Source organism: Sminthopsis crassicaudata, chromosome 2, assembly GCF_048593235.1.
Source record: "Sminthopsis crassicaudata isolate SCR6 chromosome 2, ASM4859323v1, whole genome shotgun sequence".
NCBI classification, from domain to species: domain Eukaryota; kingdom Metazoa; phylum Chordata; class Mammalia; order Dasyuromorphia; family Dasyuridae; genus Sminthopsis; species Sminthopsis crassicaudata.
The window spans coordinates 466,635,006-466,656,493 of NC_133618.1; the positions used below are offsets into that span (position 1 = coordinate 466,635,006).

A 21,488-nucleotide genomic window follows, 5' to 3' on the forward strand; every position below is an offset into this window, starting at 1 on the left:
AAAGGAAAGAGTTCAGGCCCTCCAAAGGCTTACATTCTCTTGTAAAGAATTACAATCTCTTACAAATATGTAGCTATTTTCAGGTTTACAAAATGTTTTATATATACATAGTATTTTATCATTTATAAGTAGCAATTCTGAGAGATAGAAAATAAAGAAAGTATCTTTGCTCCATTTATCTTTAGACTGAGATCTTTGAAACAAAAGGAACTAATACACAAAGCTATACTACAGTTTAGAACAATCTGCATACGGCTTCAGACTTCAGTAATGTTATCCAATTGGGCATAAGGGGGGAAAGGAGTATGCTTATGAAAAAATTAATAAGGTACCACTAATGTTTTATAGCAATACAGGTTTTATATTGTAGTAGACAGTAGACCTTACATCTGAATAATAATTTAGAGTTTTCAACAAATTTTAATATATATTATCCCACTTGATTTCCAAAACAGTACTGTTAGTCAACAACTGAACATTTACTAAGGGCTTGTTACATGTATGGGAAAAAATACTATACTGAGTATTAGAAAGACAATGAGGTTAGAGATCTCTCTCTCTCTCTCTCTCTCTCTCTCTCTCTCTCTCTCTCTCTCTCTCTCTCTCTCTCTCTCTCTCCCTCCCTCCCTCCCTCCCTCCCTCCATTAATATATATATATATATATATATATATATATATATATATATACTATAGTATAGTTATAGTATAGATCTCATTTTCTTTATTTTACCTATAGGAAAAAAAAAAAAAGGGTCCAGAAAGGGTAAGCTATTTGCCTGAGATGACAAAGCTCGTAATTATTAAAGGCAAAAACTTTAGCACAGGTTTTTGAACATGAATCCAATGTTCTTTCCATCACTAAACACAAATCTTAGATAAAGGTTATAAGAACCACAAGCTTAAAGAAGATTGGCAAAAAATAGGGATGGAATAGCATGAAATACCATATATCCCAATATAAGTTCCTAAAGGATACTTGACCTACATATAAATAAAAGGTCACATTCAAAAAGTTAAAGGGGGGGGGGGGGAATGGCTGGCAATCAAAAATTTACAGATGTTATGGCCAGAGGGAGAATTTTGAACCAAAGGAGAGAGATCATTACAAAATATAAAATTTAGGTATTTTTTATTATATGAAATTGAAGTTTTTGCATGGAAAAAAAAAAATCATTGCAACTAAGAAACTGTTCAAAGAGGAGAGGGGAAATTTTTACATTAAGTAATCTCTCACAAATGCCTGATACTTAAACAATAGGAAATTAACACAACTACATAGCTTCAAGAATACTTAAGTAGCCAAAGGGATATAAACAGTTCTCAAAAGAATTGCAAAATTTTAATAACCACAAGAAAAATTGCTCTAGAATGCTTTAAAAAGAAAGAAAGAAAATGAAATGCAAATTTCTCATTAGAGTGCAAGCTCTTTGCCAGGTTTCATTCTTTGTACTTAAATCTCCAGGGCCTAGAAAAAAGCCTGGCATAAAAGCTTTTAGTTGACACTTGTTGATTATTATTTTTTAAGCAAAACTCAAAAATAAATAATTAAATTAAATTTTTAAAAAAATTAAATTAAATTGAATGGTGACCTTATAGTCAAGAAATTGGCAAAATTGGGGGAAAAAAAGATGGGAGAATACTACATCCTGGAGGGGCAGTGGAAAGATAAGTAACAAATGCAGTAAGATGGACCTGTAAACTGGTCCCACCATTCTGGAAAGCAATTTGGAATTATGCTAATAAAAAAGTTACTAAGTATCCATACCCTTTGACTCCGATTCCTCTGCTAGACATATATGCCCCAAGAGTGTCAAAAAAAAAAAAAAAAAAAAAGAAGCCACATATGCATTATAATTACATCATTTTTTGTAGTAATAAAGTAACAAATAAAAAATGCTCACTGACTAAAGGATGGCTAACAAAGTTGTGCTAACAAGAATGTAATAAAATATTACTGTGCAATAAGAAATGAAAACTTGTATAAAATGATAAAAAATGATAACAATATACAAAATAATCACAAAGCTATACAGAAAAAAATAAAATTAAACTGAATGTTGTATAATTATAATGATCAAACTGAAACCCAAGGAAGAGATGAGAAAATCATTTTACTCCTTTTATTAAAGAAGTGGGACATTATGGGTATGGAATGCTGCATATTTAATCAAAACTTCTTTGATGTTTTGAATGTTTTTTTCTTCCTGAATTCCTGATGGAAGGTAAAGTTCAAAGGTAGTGGAGAGATGGGACGATAATTCAGAGATAAATGATTTTTTTTGGCAACAATTTTTCCCAAAAAGCTTTTAGGTTTCAGTTTTCATCTCTCAACCTAACCACTTATATATATCAGGTGACTTATGGCTAGAAGGACCTCATTAAGTCATCTAGTCAAGTGGTATCATACTCAATTCTTGTAGGCCACATGTTGACTTAGAAAACATCAAGTTAACATCATATTGTGCTGTGTTTTTTGCTTATCAAACATTTCTCAAATTGTATTTTAATCTGGGTTGGGCTGTACTGAAAGCTTCACACTGACATTCTCTCATCTATCCTAAATTCTAATTTACAAATGAGGAAAAGGAACCCAGGAGAGAGCTCTGAAGCAATATTAGATGGAGTAGTAAGCCTGAAGTCAGAAAAAACTGCATTCAAATATAGTTTAAGACACTTACTAGTTGTGGGTCCCTGGACATTTCTTAACATCACTTCAGTTTCTTCATCTGTAAAATGGGGATAATAAAAAAGCATCTACCCTCCTAGGATTGTTGTGAATATCACATGACATAATAGTTGTAAAGCACCTGGAACAATGCCTGGCACATTGTAAGGACTATGTAAACATTAACTATCATCATGGTGATTTGGCCAAGATTACAAAATAGGAAGCAACAGATCTAAACCAGGTCTTGATTTCAAATCCTTTTGCACTACATTATGGTACATGACTCCAAGAATCATTAAAAAATATGATAAAGACTTTTCCTAATCCTCTCCCTACCAAGTGGTTTTTTTAGATTCAAGCTCCATTTAAAAAAAAAAAAAAATCATTTTCCCATATAAAAATATCTCCCACACCAAATTCTTTTTTTTCTTTCAGAGAAACAAGTCGCACATTTTTAAACTACCTATCTCTCTTCATCCTGTTTTCCCTACCCCTCTCCAAGCACTAGAACACACTCATTCACCCTCACATCCATAACCTGATTGGGCAAATAATTTTCTCTTCCAGGTCTACTTTATAAAATAAAAAGGTTGTATCTGATTATCTCCAAGGTTCTTTTCTAGCTCTCATACTCTATTGTTCTATGTTCCAACAAGGTACCTCTGTGTTCCAAGGTTCTAATATGTTCTCAGGTTCCTTTAAGATTTAATATTCTGCATTCTAAGGTGCTTCCAACCATAGCATTTTAGGATTCTATGAATGTCCTTGCCGGAAGCAAGTGAAGGAAAATAAAAAGCTAGTCAGCAATCACTTTCTACAACTGTTCACTCTTTGTCACTAGGTATTTCTGCCTTCATTCCACCAATCCTGGTTTAGGATAGCACCAAGTGGATGGGAGCTACTATATAGTTCCCACTTCTGATCTCACTAGAATAAAGATCTTTAACTTTTTGTGTGGCATAGAGTCTTTTTGGCACTTTGGTGAAGCTTTGGACTCTCTCCTCAGAATAAATTTTTAAATGCATAAAGTAGATGAATTAAAAAGGAAACCAATGATAAAAAACAAAAACAAAAACAAACAAACAAAAAAACTGAACAAGACCTAAGAAGCAATCAGTCCCAAACCCTGGATGAATGGATGAATCCTCTCTATAGAGAAGTCCAACACAGTCATTGAGTTTCTATTTGAAGACCTTCAATGATAAGAGGACTTCCTCCAGAAGCAGCCCACTCCACTGCAAGAAAGCTCCTAAATCTTAATTTAGTTCTTTTTATAAAATCTCCCTATATATCTCTAGAAATCTGTCTCTTTGTAACTTCCTTCTGCCTTCCAGTACATAATAAAACAGTCTATTCTCCACATTACAATTCTTCAAATATTGTGACAGTTACTATCTTTTCAGGATCTAACTATCCTTAGTTCCTTATAAAACAAAAAACAAAAAACCTCTGAAGCTATCCTTTCTATCAAATGTTAGATTGAGCAACACGTTGAAATACAAAACACAACTTAAGTCAAACCACTGAAAGGATTAATAAATGTCCTCTCATCTAATAGTTCTCTTAAACAACTAATAAAACCATATATAATATGCAGATAAATATACAAGGTCAATTGTATTACTCTATATTATAAAGTTACATATTTTCATTAAATTTACAGGGTCCCAGATTGAGGGCTGTAAAAGTTTTGAAATGCAGGCTAATTCAACGTTCTCATTTTATAATTGAGAAAACTGAGGCCTAAAGGGGCCAAATGACTTAGCTGAGGTCATATAGAGAGTAGGGGGAAAAAGTGATTTGAACTCTGGTCCTCAACTTCAAAACCGGCATTCTTTTCATTACACCACTGCATGAAAGTAAAATCTACTTTTCTTCTCAAAGACTATGCCAACAAGATCATAAACTTTGGCAGGTCTTACTAAAAAGGAAAGACTTTAAGTACCAGCAGAGTGAAGGATTACCAGGATGGTCAACAGATAGTGATTTCTAGCCACAGCATGAAATGAATTCTATGGTGCAAGGGAGGAAGGGGCTTCAATCTGCATATGTAAAATGATGGATTGTAGAATCTTTTGAAGTCAAAAGGATACAGGGAGGGAAGTTGCAAAGAGACATTTCTAGAGATACACATATGGGGCAGCTAATGGGTAGAGCATCAGCCCTGAGTTCAAATCTGACCTCGTACACTTAACACTTCCTAGATGCATGATCCTGAGCAAGTCCTTTAACCCCAATTGCCTAAGCCAAAAAAAGAGAGACAGAGACAGAGATGGAGGGAGGGGAGAGGAAAAAGGAAAGGGGAGAAGGAGGGAGAGGAAAATGGAGGGAAGGAGGGAGGGAAAGGGAGAGAGAGATTTTATAAAAGGAAGAACTAACCTAACATTTAGGAGTTTTCCTAGAATGGAGTGGACTATTTCTGGAGAAAGTCCTCATCACTGAAGACCTTCAACAGAGAAAATTCAACAAGGCTTTAGTTCTGTCATCTTGATTTGTTATCTAATGGCAAAATAACTTGATGTTTTGGATCATCATAACAATAGGAAAGCAGGAGACTTCTGCATATTTATGTTGGTGCTTGATTACTTGTGTGCCAACCTTTTAAAAAATCTATAAAATTGAAACCTGAGTATGAACAAGTGTATATGTGTTCCTTCCTGGATCACTGCCTTGTCACAGGCAAAAGTCTTGTGCAGCTCCATAATGCTATGCCATGCATGGTTACTCAAGAGAGACATAATAGAGAGTTCTGACAATAGTGATCCACTGGAAAAATAATCCAATATCTTTGCCAAGAAAATCCCATGAACAATACTGATAGAAGGGCCTGGTGTAATAAGAGTCCATAGGACACAAAGAATAAGACATAACTAAACACTGAACTATAAGTGCATATATACATAAGTACTCTGTGTGTGTATATAAATACATGTGCACATATTTATGTAAATATCAAATTCCTATTGAACCCAATAAAAATGGAGGTATTATTATAACCTTTTTTTTACATCTCAACATTAAAGTTCAGAAAGGAAAAGGGATTGTCCAATGTCACACTTTTAAGAAAACACTTCAAAGAATTCAGCCATTTTTCAAAAAGAAACAAAAACATCATCACACTCTGTACTTTGCTCAAATATAGCATAAGTGAAAGTTTCCTTCCTCCTGATGCACAGCCTTTCATTTCCAAAGACGACACTGGACCTGCTAGCATTGCATTTAAACACAACTGTTCTATAGCAACAACTTTCAGTCTTTCATTTACCACTTACTCTGAGAATCTTTTCAAAATGGCTTGATCTCTTCCAGGAAAAAGCAACATAAGAAAACAAGCAAAACTCATTTTATTTGGGGGAGGTAAAATAAGAGTGGGAAGGAGGGATGCTAGTTAAACAAAGCTTCCAAGAGATTTCTAACTGTCTCTAAAACTCCTGTTCATTTTTGGCATTCTATGTTATAGATTTCCTTCTAGAATATTATAGTCTATTAAAGCTCCTTTCATTTCTAGCACTCTATGTTCTAAGTAAACTTTTATTCTACTCTTCCTCTTCCATCTGCCCCTCTCCCTTCTAGAACCTTCTCTTCAATTCACAGACTGACTGTAGATGACTATAATCACATAGTGCCTGCAGCTAAGGACAAAACTCTAAGGGGGAAGTACCTGCCTGTTTCCCACCCAAATCAGGGACTGAGGAAATCACCATGTTCCATAAGCAAATTATATACCATTTTGCTCAATCACAGATGTTACCTCTCTGAATTTGATTTATATGATGGCATTACCTTTCAGGCTCCACCTCTTTTTTTTTTTTTTTGCTTTCAGAGTAATTTTATTTAGAAGTGTGGTCTATCTTCAGTAGGCAGTCGATTAATAAAGTTTATAGCTGGCATATTTACCTTTTTTTCTTAAATAAAAGAAATTCATTAAGGACCAATATGTCAATTTTAAACTAAAATTAGAAAGATTTAAAAGAATTCCATTATGATGTATGACAGGATTTTTTGAACAAATATACCAGAGTTTATGTTTATATACTGCCCCTTTCAAAACAGCCACCTTGGGAAGCTAGATATTTATTAGAATTAGAAAATCACAGAATCTAGTCCACTTCTGATCTAAAACACATATTCCATCTACTACATTTCCAAGAAGTAGTCACCTATATTCTGCTAAAAAATTTACAGTGGCAAGGATTTTACTATGTACTAAGGCAGCCATACAATTTAAAACAGCTCTAATTGTTAGGAAGTTTTTCCTAATATCAAACAAAATTTACCTACACATAATTTTTACTCATTGTTCACAATCTATTTCTGAGGTCAAACAGACTCAAGAAAGCATCAATTTTCATTCCATAGACCAGACCCCACTCTTACCCTCTCAAGCCTCCTCCTCTAGGCTAAACTCTCTCCAGTTCCTTTAACAGTTTCCTGTATACTATGGTTGTGGCTATACTCCAATTCCAGTTGTTCTCTTTTATGCAAGCTCTACTTTGTCAATGTCCTTCATAAAATGTGGCACTCAGAACAGCACCAGGCACACAGGAAACATTTAATAAATGCTTGTTGAGCTCTCCTTTTGGAGTTACTTTCAGAATATATTATTTAACTATTATCAATTTCTAGGCTCTGAAAATGTATGTAATTTTTGATAAATCCAAGTCATTCAGGATTTTTAATTGATGACAAAAGAGGACAATTGATGACAATATCAAATATGAACCAGGAACAGAATCCTGGTTTTTACCATTATGAGGTTAATTTTTATTCAATTTTATGAAAACACAATATAGTACATTAATAACTGATATGCACCAAGAAAATGATGTGATTTGCTCTGAAAATGTACAAACAGTGTATCTTTTGTTTGAGGAGCTTTTTGTTTTTGTTTTTAGAAAATGTTATTTTTTAATCATTGGAAAATTCAGCAGCCCATTACATAAAAGGATGAAATACAAAAATCATTTCCCTAGTCTGTTTTTTTTCATTTTATGTTCACCAAGAACGTCAAGATACTTTTTAATTTTGTAATTTTCTAATAGCCTATGTGCTTTATTTTAAAAATCTAGATGCTAATAACATTCCATATTCTAACATTCTGTATTCCAGTATTCCTCCTAATACTAATATTCTTTGATTCTATGATTTTTAGGCGTATACTATATTCCTAGCACTGCTTATCTAGCATAGGGACAAATAGTCTATGATATATTCATGTGAGCCAGCACAGGTTTGAAAATTAATACAATTAAAACACATTTAAGACCTTGATTAAAATTAGTTTCCTCCATTTGGCTTCTAGGGAATAATACTGCAATTAGATATGAATTTGACCAATGAACTACACATGGTATTATGCCAGCCAGCAGCATCCCTGTCTGAGGAAAAACAAAAACAAAAACATTTCTCTCAACAATGCCTCAGAATTCTAGAGGGAAAAAAGAAAAAAAAGAAAAAAAACAAAACAAAACAAAACAAAACAAACAAACAAAAAAAAAACCACCTACAAGGAACCTGAGTTCAATTGCTCTTCTTCCAAATCAATTTTGCCAGATTTTTTACTAACTGAAATGTCTTGTGCTAAGGAGCAGTCCATTTTAGGCATCCAAGGACCTGTTTGCCACCACTGACTGCCACAGTGTAAGATGTATGCAGCGGTAAAAGAGTAACATTTAGAACTTTCCAATCCATCAGTGTCAGCCCTCCCTGACAGGGCGCTTACTCACCCTCCCTCATTGTTAGTCAATTTGCTTCTCGTTCTGGGTAAAATTTGGTGCTCTCCACAGCCCCATCGATTGGGATCATTTTTCACTCTGGTTCCTGGCTGAGAGGCCCAGTCTCTCGGTGTTTCCGCCGGCTCCGAAGGCCGACATTGCCAATGCGTGAAGAGCTGATTTATGAATATGAAACAACGTGGGTACCAGGGGACCCAGTTCAGCCACTAGATGTTCAGTGGAACATCTCGCTGCTTCCTAAAGCTGAAATACTGCCTTTCCATGGTTTAATTTTATGCATGCATTTCATTATGTCTTGGCCAGAAGCTTTATCCTTAGACAAGCCAGGCAATCAGACAATCTTGCATCGTTTGCTGAAATCCAGATTTGTCCTTTGTCAGCATAAACAGTTTAATTTGATGTTTTCACTCCTGAGTAAGCACTGAGTATCACATTTAAACCTCTCGTGAGAGGGAAGAACGCTTTCTTTTCATCAGCAAATGTACCTCTATGTCAGATATTTTGCTGTTTATTTACAATGAACACACAAAAAAACCAATTCTTCCATTTAATATGTTTTTAAAGTATTTTTCAAATGTAAAAGGACATTTTCTCTGAAAAACTAATTACCTCAATGAGTTTAATTCAATTTATACTTGTAATGGAATAGGAACATAACTGAGTCCAGTTTTATTCAGAATAAATAATTTAAAACACTATTTTAAGGGACCTGGGATTTTTCATATAATTACTGCTGTGCTGTTTCATTGACCTGACAGATTATAATATCCCTTCTCTCAAGAAGAGACTAAATATCAGAACCACTGGTACCTAAGAAATGAAAGGTTTTTATTTAAACTAATGTAAGTATTTCCCAAACTAATCTGGCCAGGGATCACTTTTGAAATATACCAGGAAAATTTATAAATTGAGAGGTAAAAGGGAAAAAAAAAAGGCAGAGAATATGAAATAGTCTCAGAAATTTTTAAAAAGTCACAAAAATTTTCACAGAGGAAATTTAGCCTACTTCAATGTCCCCTGAAATACAGCATGTAACATGTATTCTTAATCCACAATTTTATATTTAGTATTTCAAGGGGAAAATAATACCAACACTGAAATTTTCTTCCAATCTTTCATTTACAATACAATCTACAGTTTGAAAAAAAGCTGGACTAAATAGAGGGAATACAAATACAGATGAGATCACAAGTTGAAAGGAAGATATTACATGGAAGAGATTTGAATTTTAATTCTATGCAACTATAAATTCTTTTTTAGAATCCTAAAATGTCAGGCCTGGAAGAGATATTACAGACCAACTATGTCAACATCTTCATTGTGCCAACAAAGGTAGAGAGGCAAACAGAGCAAGATTAAACTACTTCCTCAAGTCATATTAGTCATAAAATAACAGAACTAAGATTTGAATCTAAATTTCCTGGCACCAAATTCAGTCTTTTTAAAAAATACAAATCAATAAAAATAAAGACTCTACAGATAACTACCAAAGCTAGAGTTGTCAGAAAAATGGCACAGGAAAAAATGCTTTAATATTTGCCTCTCTTAATCACATCCATATGTCATTAAACCATACCAGCAAAAAAAGAAGCTCTAACTCAGCATTCTGCATCTTATCTAGTTATCAGCTCTTCAAGAAAGAATCTTTACTTCTACTGGAAGCTCATTCTAGGTAGACCTGACAGATTTCACAAATGCATCTCTAACCCTGGTCCACTTTTTAAAAATAACTTTTCCAATGGCAGATTATTCTACTTTTTAGTTCTTTTACATCATTCAAATTCCTCACAGTTGAAAGAACCACAAAATTTAATAATTATTTAAATGTATTTAAGTGTAAAAATTCATACTGTTCTTATAACAATGAGATCTGTCTGCAAAGAACCAAGAGCAATCCTTCAAGTCCCAGATTAAAATGCAAGATCACTAATGTCTAAAATGGTTTCAACTCAAGTTACACAACAGAGACTAGATATTAGGAAAGCACCAAGTGACAGAAGAGTATAAAGGCATTCTTCTGAGGGCACAATTTCATTCCAACATTGAAACAAGAGCAGGTAATGCTGCCCAAGTTAACCTCTCTCTCTGAAGTACAGTTTAAAGCAAAGTAGTTAGAACAGAAAGCAGAACTAACCTTTCTGAAAGAAGGGCACTGACATTTAGTTGTACATTGAGAACTATACTCAAAATGGAGAGAACACTTTGTGGCAAAAATGTTGAAGCAAGAATAAAGTAGAAAGTGTTTCTCTTTGCCAATTCTTTGGCCATTCCAGTTACTAGAAGGCACTTAATGTTTTAAAGCAGAAACAGAAAGGAAAATTTGGTTCATCTGTAGTAATTACAATTAAGAATTGGTGAAGTGTCGAACACCCTATATATCCTGTAATCATAATAGGGATTTTATAGGCAAAGATTTTTAAGCTGATGGCACCATCTATTGGCCTTGTGCCATGTTTGCAACAGGCCAAGATTTTGATTCTTAAATTCAAAGTCCATAGGCTTGTTTGTTCCCAAATATTTTAACCTAGCCTTTTCTATTTTATATAAATTCAACTCACTGTGCATTTGATCTTCTAAATTTACTATCCTGTAAAAGATAAACTCATAAAAGCAAAAACTAATAAAGAAACCAGAATTTAGAACTATGCACAAAAAACTATATTAAAAGATTATAAAAACTTTTGCTACAACAAAATAACCATCCAGCCAACTTTCTTTCATTTTACAGATAAAGATACAGGCCTGCTAAGAAGCAAGTCAGCCAAGATCAAAGAGAAGTGGCAAGACTACAATTTGAATCTAGGTCTTCTAATTCCAAGCCCAATGGTTGGTATGGTACAGGAGGGGGTGTCATGCTAATTTTTTTTAAAAAATAATCTCTAGGTTAAATTCTCACAGAATAGTAGTTACTATCTTTCCATATAAAATCAAAAGAATGAATGGGAATGGAAACTTAATGCTGACATATGCTGCTTTGATTGCTGAAATAAACATCTCAATAGAAATTACTTTCTTCAGAGCTTCCTATTTCTCAAAGGATTATAACTATAGGGAAGACACCAATATACTACTGCACTTAAACTAGAAATATACTATTATCCAAACACTTAATTATAATCAGTCTTCCAGTCAGTCAATCAATTAACTATGTATGTACCAGACAATGGTCTAAGCACTAACGATACAAAGAAAAAGCAAAAATAGTCCTAACCCTCAAGAATTTATATTCTAATAAAAGGAGAAATACTTAATTCAGGAAAGGGTTCTTAGAGAAGCTGGTCTTTGGGTCTGAATCTTAAACTAAGCCAAAGATGCTAAAAGTAGAAGGTTGGGAGGGAGAACAGCCAGAGCAAAAAGAAGGAAATGAGAAATAAGGACATTGTGTTCAAGAAACAACAAGCAGACCAGTATGGCTAGACTGAAGACTACACAGAGGTCAGTAGAATTTACGAAGACTGTAAAAGTAGGGAGGAGTCAGGTTATAAAAGGTATTAAATGCCAAGTAAAAGACTTTTATATTTGATCTTGTAAGTAACCAGGATTTGATGTTTATTGAATACGGAGGTGGCATGATAGGACTTACATTTCAGAAAAACTTTAGATGGGTACTTAATGTATTCTATTAAAAAACAGGCAAAATAATTTTAATGCAAGAAAATGAGAAATTTATGCACAAAGAAAATTAACATATTAAGAATAAGAAGGAAAGTTGTGAAATACAGGGGGCAAAAAATCTTGGTATCATCTGGATAAGGATTTGGTAGCCAAGATATGTAGAATTCTAATAGAAATCTATTAGATCAAAAACCATTCCCCCCCAAAAGAGAAATGGATAAAGGCTATGAACAAGCAATTTAAAAAAAAAATTAAATGCAAGCTATTAACAATTATATGAAAAGAATGTTTTAAATTGCTAATAATAATACTCCAAATCAACTCTAAGGTTTTATTTAATACCCAGAAAACAGATAAAGATAACAAAACATAGGAAGAGTCAATGTTAGAGGGGTCATAGGAAGAAAGGTACACTAATGCAATGTTATGGAGATGTGAATTAGTATAATCATTTTGAAAAGCAATTTGGAATTATTCAAATAAACTGGTTAAAATGTACAAACTCTGCACACAACTCAGAGTTTCTACTGAAGAGATATATCCAAAGGAGGCCACTAACAACAACAAAAAAAAGGATCCACATATACACCAAAATATTTATAGCAATATTTTTTGTTATAGCAAAGAATGGGGGGGAAAAGTCAATGCTCATCAACTAGGGAACAGCTAAATGAATTGAGGTACAAATAATGAAATGTTACTGTGCTGTAACGACAAATATGATGAATACAGAAAAGCATGGCCTTATACACATACACTGTTTCAGAATGAAGTAAACAAAGTCAAGACCAAGGATATATAATGACTGTAACAATGCAATACAAAGAACTACCACAAAAATATTGAAATGAATACTGCAAAATTACAAATAACAAGTATGACCTCAAAGTAGAGCTATGAAGAGACAATTCCTCTCCCCAGAAATGAGGTCCAATAGTTTTGTATTTTTCTAATGTTTTTTTTCTCTCTCTTTTTCTTTGAAAATGTTTAATTCTTGTTGATTTAAGAAAGAAAATGAACACTGAAAAGTTACAAAGAACAAAATGGCCCCAAAGAAGAAAAAAAAAAGAACATAGTAATTCCTTTCTCCTCACTTCTTTGCAACCATGGGGGAATCTATGAGTTGGAGCATTGTATAGATTATGAGGTGTTTTTTTTTTCAATTGCTTAATCAGTTTTGCTGATATTTTTCTGTTTTTCATTTTTTTTTAGATGACATAAAAATAAAAGAAAATCACATTGGTAACTATGTGTGGAAGATGGGTTAAAGTGGAGAGAGAGACTTGATATAAAAAAAGTAATCAGAAGGTTACTGCATTAATCCAGACAAGAGGTGATTAAGACCTGAACTAAGATGTTGGCTGAAGAAAAAGGAACAGATACAAGAGATCTTGTGAAGGTATAAATATAAAGACTTAACAAAAGAATAGATATGTAAAGTAAGAAAAATAAGGAATTGAGAAAAACTTCAATATTGAGAACCTCGGTGGATGGAAGGATGGTGATATCCTGAACCAAAATCCAGAAGTAAGCTAGGTTTGAGGGGAAAGATAAGTTCTGACTTAAATGTTGAATTTCAGGTTTAAGAAAGGAGACTAGAACTGTGAAAATATATATCTCAGTCATTTACATATATGATTATTTGACAGCATGGAAGCTAATAAAATTACCAAGAACTGTGAAGATTATCTTGGCAGAGTGAAGAGAGGCCAGAATGAGCTTTGAGGATACCAGTTTGTGGGAATCACTAAGATGAAGATCCGGCAAGAGACTGAGAAGGGGCACTCAGGTAGAAGGAAATCCAAGAAAGAGTAGTCACAAATATCCATAAGTGGGAGAGTATCCAGGAAGAAGGCAGGCAACAGTTATCAAAAATGCTGCATAGCAATCAAGAATAAGAATAAAGAGGGTATTAGATATGTAAATTAAGAGATTGATGTAACTTTAATGACAGTCATTTCAGTTAACTATGAGGTTGCAATTCATATTGCTGAGCATTTAAAAGAAAAAAAGGAAAGTGAAGAAATATAGATGATTTTTTCAAGAAAGTTCATTTTGAAAAGGGGAAAATAAACAAAAAGGAGAATAAACTATGTGTTTATCAATTACAAAATTTGTATAACTTGCTTTTACCTTTAAAAAGACTCACAAAAAGATACTTTAACATATGTAACATGTATTGATCAACCTGCCATCTGGGGAAGGAGGATGGAGGAAAGGAAGTGAAAAATTGGAATAAAAGGCTTGACAATTGTCAATGCTGTAAAATTACCCATGCATATATCTTGTAAAAAAAAAAAAAAAAAAAAAAAGACTCACAAAAAGCCAGAATATCATATATTTCACTTCTTGAAATCTTACTTAACAGCTGAAGACATATAGAAAATAATCACTAGAAAAATTTCATTTCTACATCAAATCACATAAAAATCTCTTTGGCAAAAAGAGATCATGGAGAGTGGAAAAAAGTTTAAGAAGTCCTGCTGTAGACAAATTCGAATTAGAAAACTGTACACTTTGAATACTGATTAGCAAAATCAAGAAAAAGTCATAATAAGGCATTTCTCTAGTCCAGGGCAGCTTAAAAAGACAAACAGAAAGATATTCAGACATTAGGGAAGGGACTGGCCAGGAACATGGTTCAGGAATGAAAAGGTGGCTAAGACAGAATACCAGGGCAGAAAGAAGTCCTAGAAGACCCCTGAACTAATGGTGGAAGCAGGAATGGGTGCTTCTGGCAACTGTTGCCCATTACTCAAGAGTGGAGAGAAATAGTCAAGTAAGTACAGTTGCAGAGTTAGCTGAATATTCTATTCTTTTAGGTTAATATTCTGAAAATATATAAGGGCTTTATTTTGCAGAAATGTCCCATCTAAATTTTTAATCATGTGACTCCTCTATGGAAATAAGTTAGCAAAATCAAACTTTTTGGGGGAGAGGTGGAGAAGGGGTGTCAGCATTGGTACAAAAAGGGTTGCCAACATATTGTATAGCAACAGCCTCTAAGTTTTTTCTGATCCTATGTGGGTCTGCCTAACCTGAGTAAACTGGTAAGATAAAAGACTCATATAATTAAAGAATTATAAGAATGGCCTTTTGTCTTTAAGAGATAGATATGTAAGTTATTTCTTTCCTTTCCTTTCAGTGGTTAAGTCTGGATATTTTACTCAATCTTTAACATAGCCAGGAAAAGTAATCAACCACTTCAAAAATTAACCTAATTTTTAAAACCCTACTACATGGATTAAAAAAAAAAAAAAAAAAAAAAAAAAAAAAAAAAAAGAGGGAAATAAAGAAAGGGGGAGAAAAATCTAAGGAATGCAATGCATTTCTTTGGATGGCCACAAACTTTCTTCACAGACATGATACACACCATTAAACTTTTAAAACACAGATTTACTAATACACAGTTCACCTAAGAGGTTCCCAAGTGCCTCCTTCTTATCAAGGGCCAAGCTCTTATACTCAAGACTTGGTCCAACTCAGGGGTATACTACCATATTAAATATGAACAAGATAGCAATAGTCAAGTAAACTTAAATTAGGAGCAGTTTTCAGGTTCCTTCTTGGCTAGTTGCCAACATAACCCCATGAGTTGACAAAATGTAAGCACCTTTGTCTTTTAAGTAATTTGTAGCTTCTAGCTCTTCCTGTCAAATCTCTCAAAAATTTAATTAACAAGTTTGACTTTAGTTTTGTGTCTTGTAAATGAAGTGTTCTAATTTGAGTAAATTATAAAAATCTGCATTAAAACCCCATTTTCACACTTATTCTACATGTAGTGACCCAAATTTCACTGTGAATTTAAATGTTCCATAAGAAAAGATTACTTCAATAAAAACATTCTAACTTGAAAATCCTGAGGGATCATAACTCTGAGGTTATGAATTATAGGATCATAGAATGTGTGAGCTGGATGGAACCAGAGAAAATAAATCTTTGAACACAGAACATTATGCCTGAAAAAGACTTTGAAATAAAAAATAAAAGCTGCTTTTAAAAAACTCAGAACTGGCTATTAAAACTACAAATATAAAATATTAGAACATAGAAAAGGATGTTACAGATGGAAGGCTAATAACTTTAGAACACTGACCATACAATAGGAGGAGCAATTTGATAGAGTGGCATTAAATAAATAAATTATATCATCTCTTAAACAGATTCAGTTTCTCATGTCTAAAACATGAATAATTTCAAAAGGTAATGAATAATGATTAATATTACTATATTTTTATAAGATTATTACAATTATAGATTACCATTTCCTAATGTCCTGACATTACCTTATCAAAAGATCATATAAAGCACTATCTTGACTGATCTTTCTCTTGTTTTGGTTGTTTTTAATTTTTTAAATGGTAGTAAAATGATTAGTTTTAATTTTTCAAATGGGTAATAAGACCCAAATGGTTGGGACAAAAAGATTTTCTAACATTGTAGCTCCCCACACTGAGGAAATCATGGATCCAAAACCTATGGCTCAAAAAAACCTCAAAAACAAAAAACAAAACAAAACAAAACAAAACAAACAAACAAACAAACAAAAAAAAACACAACCTACTTCTCATACAGCAATATCACCACCTGGTGGTCAAAGTATGCTCCAAAAAATTAATCAAAAATAGTATATTTTTAAAGGCTCAACAAATGTTGAATGAGAAATTAGACAATGTAACATTCTTCAGAAGCTGCTGGGGGCAGCTAGACAGCACAGTAGATAAGAGGACTAGTCCTGGAGTCAAGAGGACCTGAATTCAAATTTGACTTTAGATAGCTAACACACCCTAGCTAATGTGACCCTGAGCAAGTTACTTAAACCCAATTGCCTCCATCATAAATAAATAAATATGTGAAATGAATTGTGAATTCTTTAAAAAAAAAATCTACTGCTTAAAAAAAAAAACCGACTACCAAGAAAATATATATGGGCAACTCTAACCTATTAAAGTGGTTTGTAAAATGGAAATACTAGCCCTCACCTACAATGGAATTTATAAATGAGAACTGTTTTTGGTAGTTAGGTAAATACAAAGCAAATGTATATTGAAGGATGTGGGTGAATGTGAATTATGAAAGTAAATCATTATTTCATTACTATGATTTTTCCCAATAAAATATAAGATTAATGTTAATCATTAATTGTGTGATTTGGGGAAAGCCATTGTCTAAGCTTAAGTTTTTCAGTCTATAAAATGGGTCTACATGAAAATTCTCTTATAGGTTTGTTGTGAAAAAAGCATTATTCCTCTTGTTATCAATTTGCATACTTGTGAAATGGAAGTTAAATAGTTGGATTATCTTATAGTGCTTATGTAAGAAAAATGCTTTGTAAAATACAAAATACTAGGGAAATTGTGAGTGATTATTATTATTGGTCCAAATAGGATGATTCCAAAGGTTAAGGAAACCAGATACGTTTTCCTTACATTGATTAAAAAATATTTTAAAAATCAGCTCTATCCCATTACTATCCCACAATTTAAAGGAATCAGAAAAGAAAGAAACAATACTTAGGGCTGAAATTGACAGTAGAGAATACATTTTAAGGAAACAGTTTTGAATGCAATTCTAAATTTATTTTAAGCACCTTCATTTAAAAATAATTACAAGGATTCATTTGTACAGCATCTAAGGGGCACATCATTCTCCCACCAAAGAGAGAACAGCTGTTATATAAAAACCTTATAAGAGGACAGACAACACAATGGGATTGAAGAGTCTCTAAATGACAATTTCCAAATGTCTCGAGATAGTAATTTCCTAGGCTCTATGGTGCCAAGATACCAATTACTAAAATTTTAAGATGCAGAAAACATCCAGTTTTATGGAGCTTACTAAAGAACTACACACTCTCTCTCTCTCTCTCTCTCTCTCTCTCTCTCTCTCTCTCTCTCTCTCTCTCTCTCTCTCTCACACACACACACACACACACACACACACACACACACACACACACACACACAAAGTGTCTGTATCTGTTTCTGTGTCCATTAATTTCAAAAATAAAAGCACATATTGCTACCTATCGTTTCACTTTCCTAATTCAATAAAAGAAAATTCTCTTTAAAATGGACTGCTTTTGGAAATTGCAGATTCCTTTATCAGTGAATGTTTTCAAGCTAAAACTAGATGTTGTCCTGTTTGTTGTTGATGGGACTTACAGTTCAGGATGGTGTTGGACTAGATAACTTCAAGGATCCTTTCCAGTTCTAAAATTGTCTCATCTACCATTTTAAATTCCAAGGTCTCTTCTAATGATAATTTTCTATGTTCTGACATTCAACACTCCAAAGTCTCTACTATCTCTAACCAGCTAGGTTTTGTTTTCAAAGTGATTTTTTTTTAAAGCATTATTTTGGGTAGCAGCCAAAATACGAGTCAAGAAATGTGAGAAGGCTATGAAAGACATTTGTTCAAGAAAAAGAGAACATTTATTTGAAAGGTCAAAAAGGAAAAGAACACCATTCTAAAATATGTAATTCAACTCACCCATGGTGACATAAGGCAATTTATCAGTTGATCCATGAGGATAGATGCTGTAGAGGTGAGGTCCAGTAACATCCACTCCTCCTAAAACCAAAGCTGCACCAATGTAACCTTGATACCTAATGGACAGTGTGCATTAAAAAAAAAAAAAAAAAAAAAAAAAAGGCACCATTTAAACAAATTTTAATATAAGCAAAGCAAGTTATACTCCGGAAAAAATAGGAAATAATTAAGAGGGAAGGCACTGGCATTCAGTAATGCTGATGGCAAAATGATTCTCTTTCTTTTTTACCTGGCTTTTCTAAAGGTAGGATTCTCCAAAACTATGCCCAAACTCATTTTTTCCAAGTTGTGTTCTGAATGGTTACTTATAGTTGAACAATGATAAAATTTTGCATTTACAAACTCTTGTTGTTGTTCAGTTTTTATGTCTTGTAAACTCTTCATGACTCCATTTTGGGAGTTTTCTTGGCAAAAATATTGTGTGGTTTGCTGTTTCCTTATCCAGATCATTTTACAAGTGAGAAATTGAGACAAACAGGAAAAGTTTCAGAGCTAATAAGTGTCTGAGGAAGAATCTGAGTTCCTGACAGTGAGATTTACTGATTCTAAGCCCAGTGTTCTATCCACTGGAAACCATCTCACTGTTGTTTCCACAAAACATGGTTCATTTGACAGCAAATGGGACCTACAGAAGGAAAATGGGTTACATATCTAATGACAAGATTCAAGTCCCCATCCCCTAACTACCAGTCTAGAGCTCTTTTTTTCCTATGCCACATTGTCTTTCCTCATTAACCAACTCACTAAAAATGGAGCATCACACATAAAAGAAAGTGCCAGAGGTCCCTGAAAGAGGAAAACCCCTATTCTCCCCACTGACTCTATCATACATGAAACTATTTTTGAGGAAGTAAGTCATTAGGGCAAAAGAAAAAAGAGCAAACCAAACTTTGGTATATGCGCCTGACTATTTAGCAAATAAATAGCCATACAAGATCCCTTCTCCTATGCCTTGAGGGGCTGACAGAGATGCACATTTTATAAACTGGAACACTATATATAAATGCCAAACTTCTGAAATGCAGAGATTATTAAGAATGCTTTGATTAAGAACTTCAAAACTAGTACTGGTATATTGGTACAAAGTACAACCCATCCATGTCTTCTTATCCAGTTCATAGATATAACAAAGGATTATTCTAACTTACTGAAGGACTTCCCTAGTGCTCTTTCTTACAGTTTTGAGAATCAAGAGAACATTCAGACAATCCATCTGCTAAACTTTGCTCTCATCCTTTTCTGATCTTATATTTTCTTGATGATTATCCATCTTTGGTTCTTCAGAGGTTATAGCATTCCAGGTCTCACTATCATATAAAAGCCCTAATAAAGTACAGGAAGCTTATAGATCAAAGTACTGTTTTTTCAAGCAACATAGCCCACTCTCTTCCTTTTCAACACTGGAGCCAGCTCACTGTTCATTTATATTGTCTGCCCCAGAAATACATACTACAGGATAGCCATTCAGAAGCACAAAGAAATCTGGGCAGCAAACATTTTTTATCCATTTAGTCTATCCTGTGTTGTTGAACAGGCCAAACTGAGTTGTGTGATTATCAAACTTTTCCAGAAGGGTCTGCAACTAGGAGCAATGAATGCAATGTCATCTATAAACAGGAATATGTAGAAAGAACTCTAATTTCCATATATCTACAACTATGGTGGCATAATTTTTGGTAAGCATAAATCTGTTTATTATGCCTTGCTTAATGTCTGTAATAGGATCTTGAACAGGGTCATTTCTAATGTGGGACTCTTAAAGATTTTGATATATAGATGGAAGACAACTTGCTGTATAAAGGGCCTATAAGGTGGCATTTCATTTTTACCACATTGAATGCATTTTTTCCAAAATAAGGAAATACACAATCAATTATGAAGTAGTAAAGATGTGATATATTCTTGAATATATTATGCAAAAGCTTAGACTATTTACTCTCAACTATTATCATCATCAAAGATGCCCTTAATTTATGTATGGTTGACATTTACAAAGATTTTATAGGTAGGAGAAAAGATATCTAAATCCCTAAATGACATTTTTTTTATTTGCTTTTTTGGGTATCAATAAGGTATGATTTTTTTTTCCAAGTCATTGGTATCTCCTTTAGATAGCTTATATATTGTTCATTTGATGCTGTCACAATTTTATCACCTCTAGAATGAAGCTCCTCTATATGCCTGATCAAATCAAAATCCTTTCCCCATATCTGTGCTCTTTACTGTCAATTCTATTTCCTCTGTTAAGTTCCCCAGGAACTGTGGTTTTGGAATCTAACTTGTATGACTCTTTATCCTTCATGAAGAAAAGTTTTCTGTAATTATTTTTGCAAATCTTTTCCATTTTTCTTGTTTGTAACTCCTTTTCTAATTTAATCCTTAAAGTCCTTGGGATGACTTTGCTTAGATGGTTATCTTGCCAACTTCTTTCTTCTCAACTGCTTCTCTATTTTATAAAGATGATACTGCTCAAATTGTATTTTTTTTCATGTGATTTTACATACAAATTTATATTGTAATCCATTGTTGCTTTTGGCAGTTACCTCTTTCCATTTGGCAAGTAAGGTGATTGCTAACTGACTAGCACTATCTGGGTTCCTTTGGTTTCCTTGCTGTAGCAATTAATTTACACTGGTTTAACTTCTAGATAAAATTAATATAGATGGAAGAGATATTATTTCCACTGTCCACTTCCAATTTTTAATGATTAGAAGCTTAAATAATGCAGGTTTAAATTTTCATTGCATACTGAATCTTTTTCTAATTACTGTTTTTTCCTTTGATTTACTATTAATTCTGATCTTAATTGTGACAAGTCAACAATCTTGGGCACAGACAGAAAACAAGCATTATTACCATCTCTGTAAGTATTTTTCTGTCTGATAAGTGTGGTCAATTTTATGTTCTTCCCATTATT

General features: G+C 33.3%; 1 protein-coding gene across 1 annotated transcript in view; it reads right to left on the reverse strand.

Annotated features, from left to right (window-relative positions):
- PSMB7 (proteasome 20S subunit beta 7) overlaps nucleotides 1-21,488 on the reverse strand; it is a 79,577-nt gene that overhangs the window by 43,306 nt on the left and 14,783 nt on the right. The window contains exon 5 of the mRNA XM_074293059.1: nucleotides 18,512-18,627. Within this exon, the coding sequence (XP_074149160.1) occupies nucleotides 18,512-18,627 (116 nt within the window). The remainder of the gene's footprint in view (nucleotides 1-18,511; nucleotides 18,628-21,488) is intronic.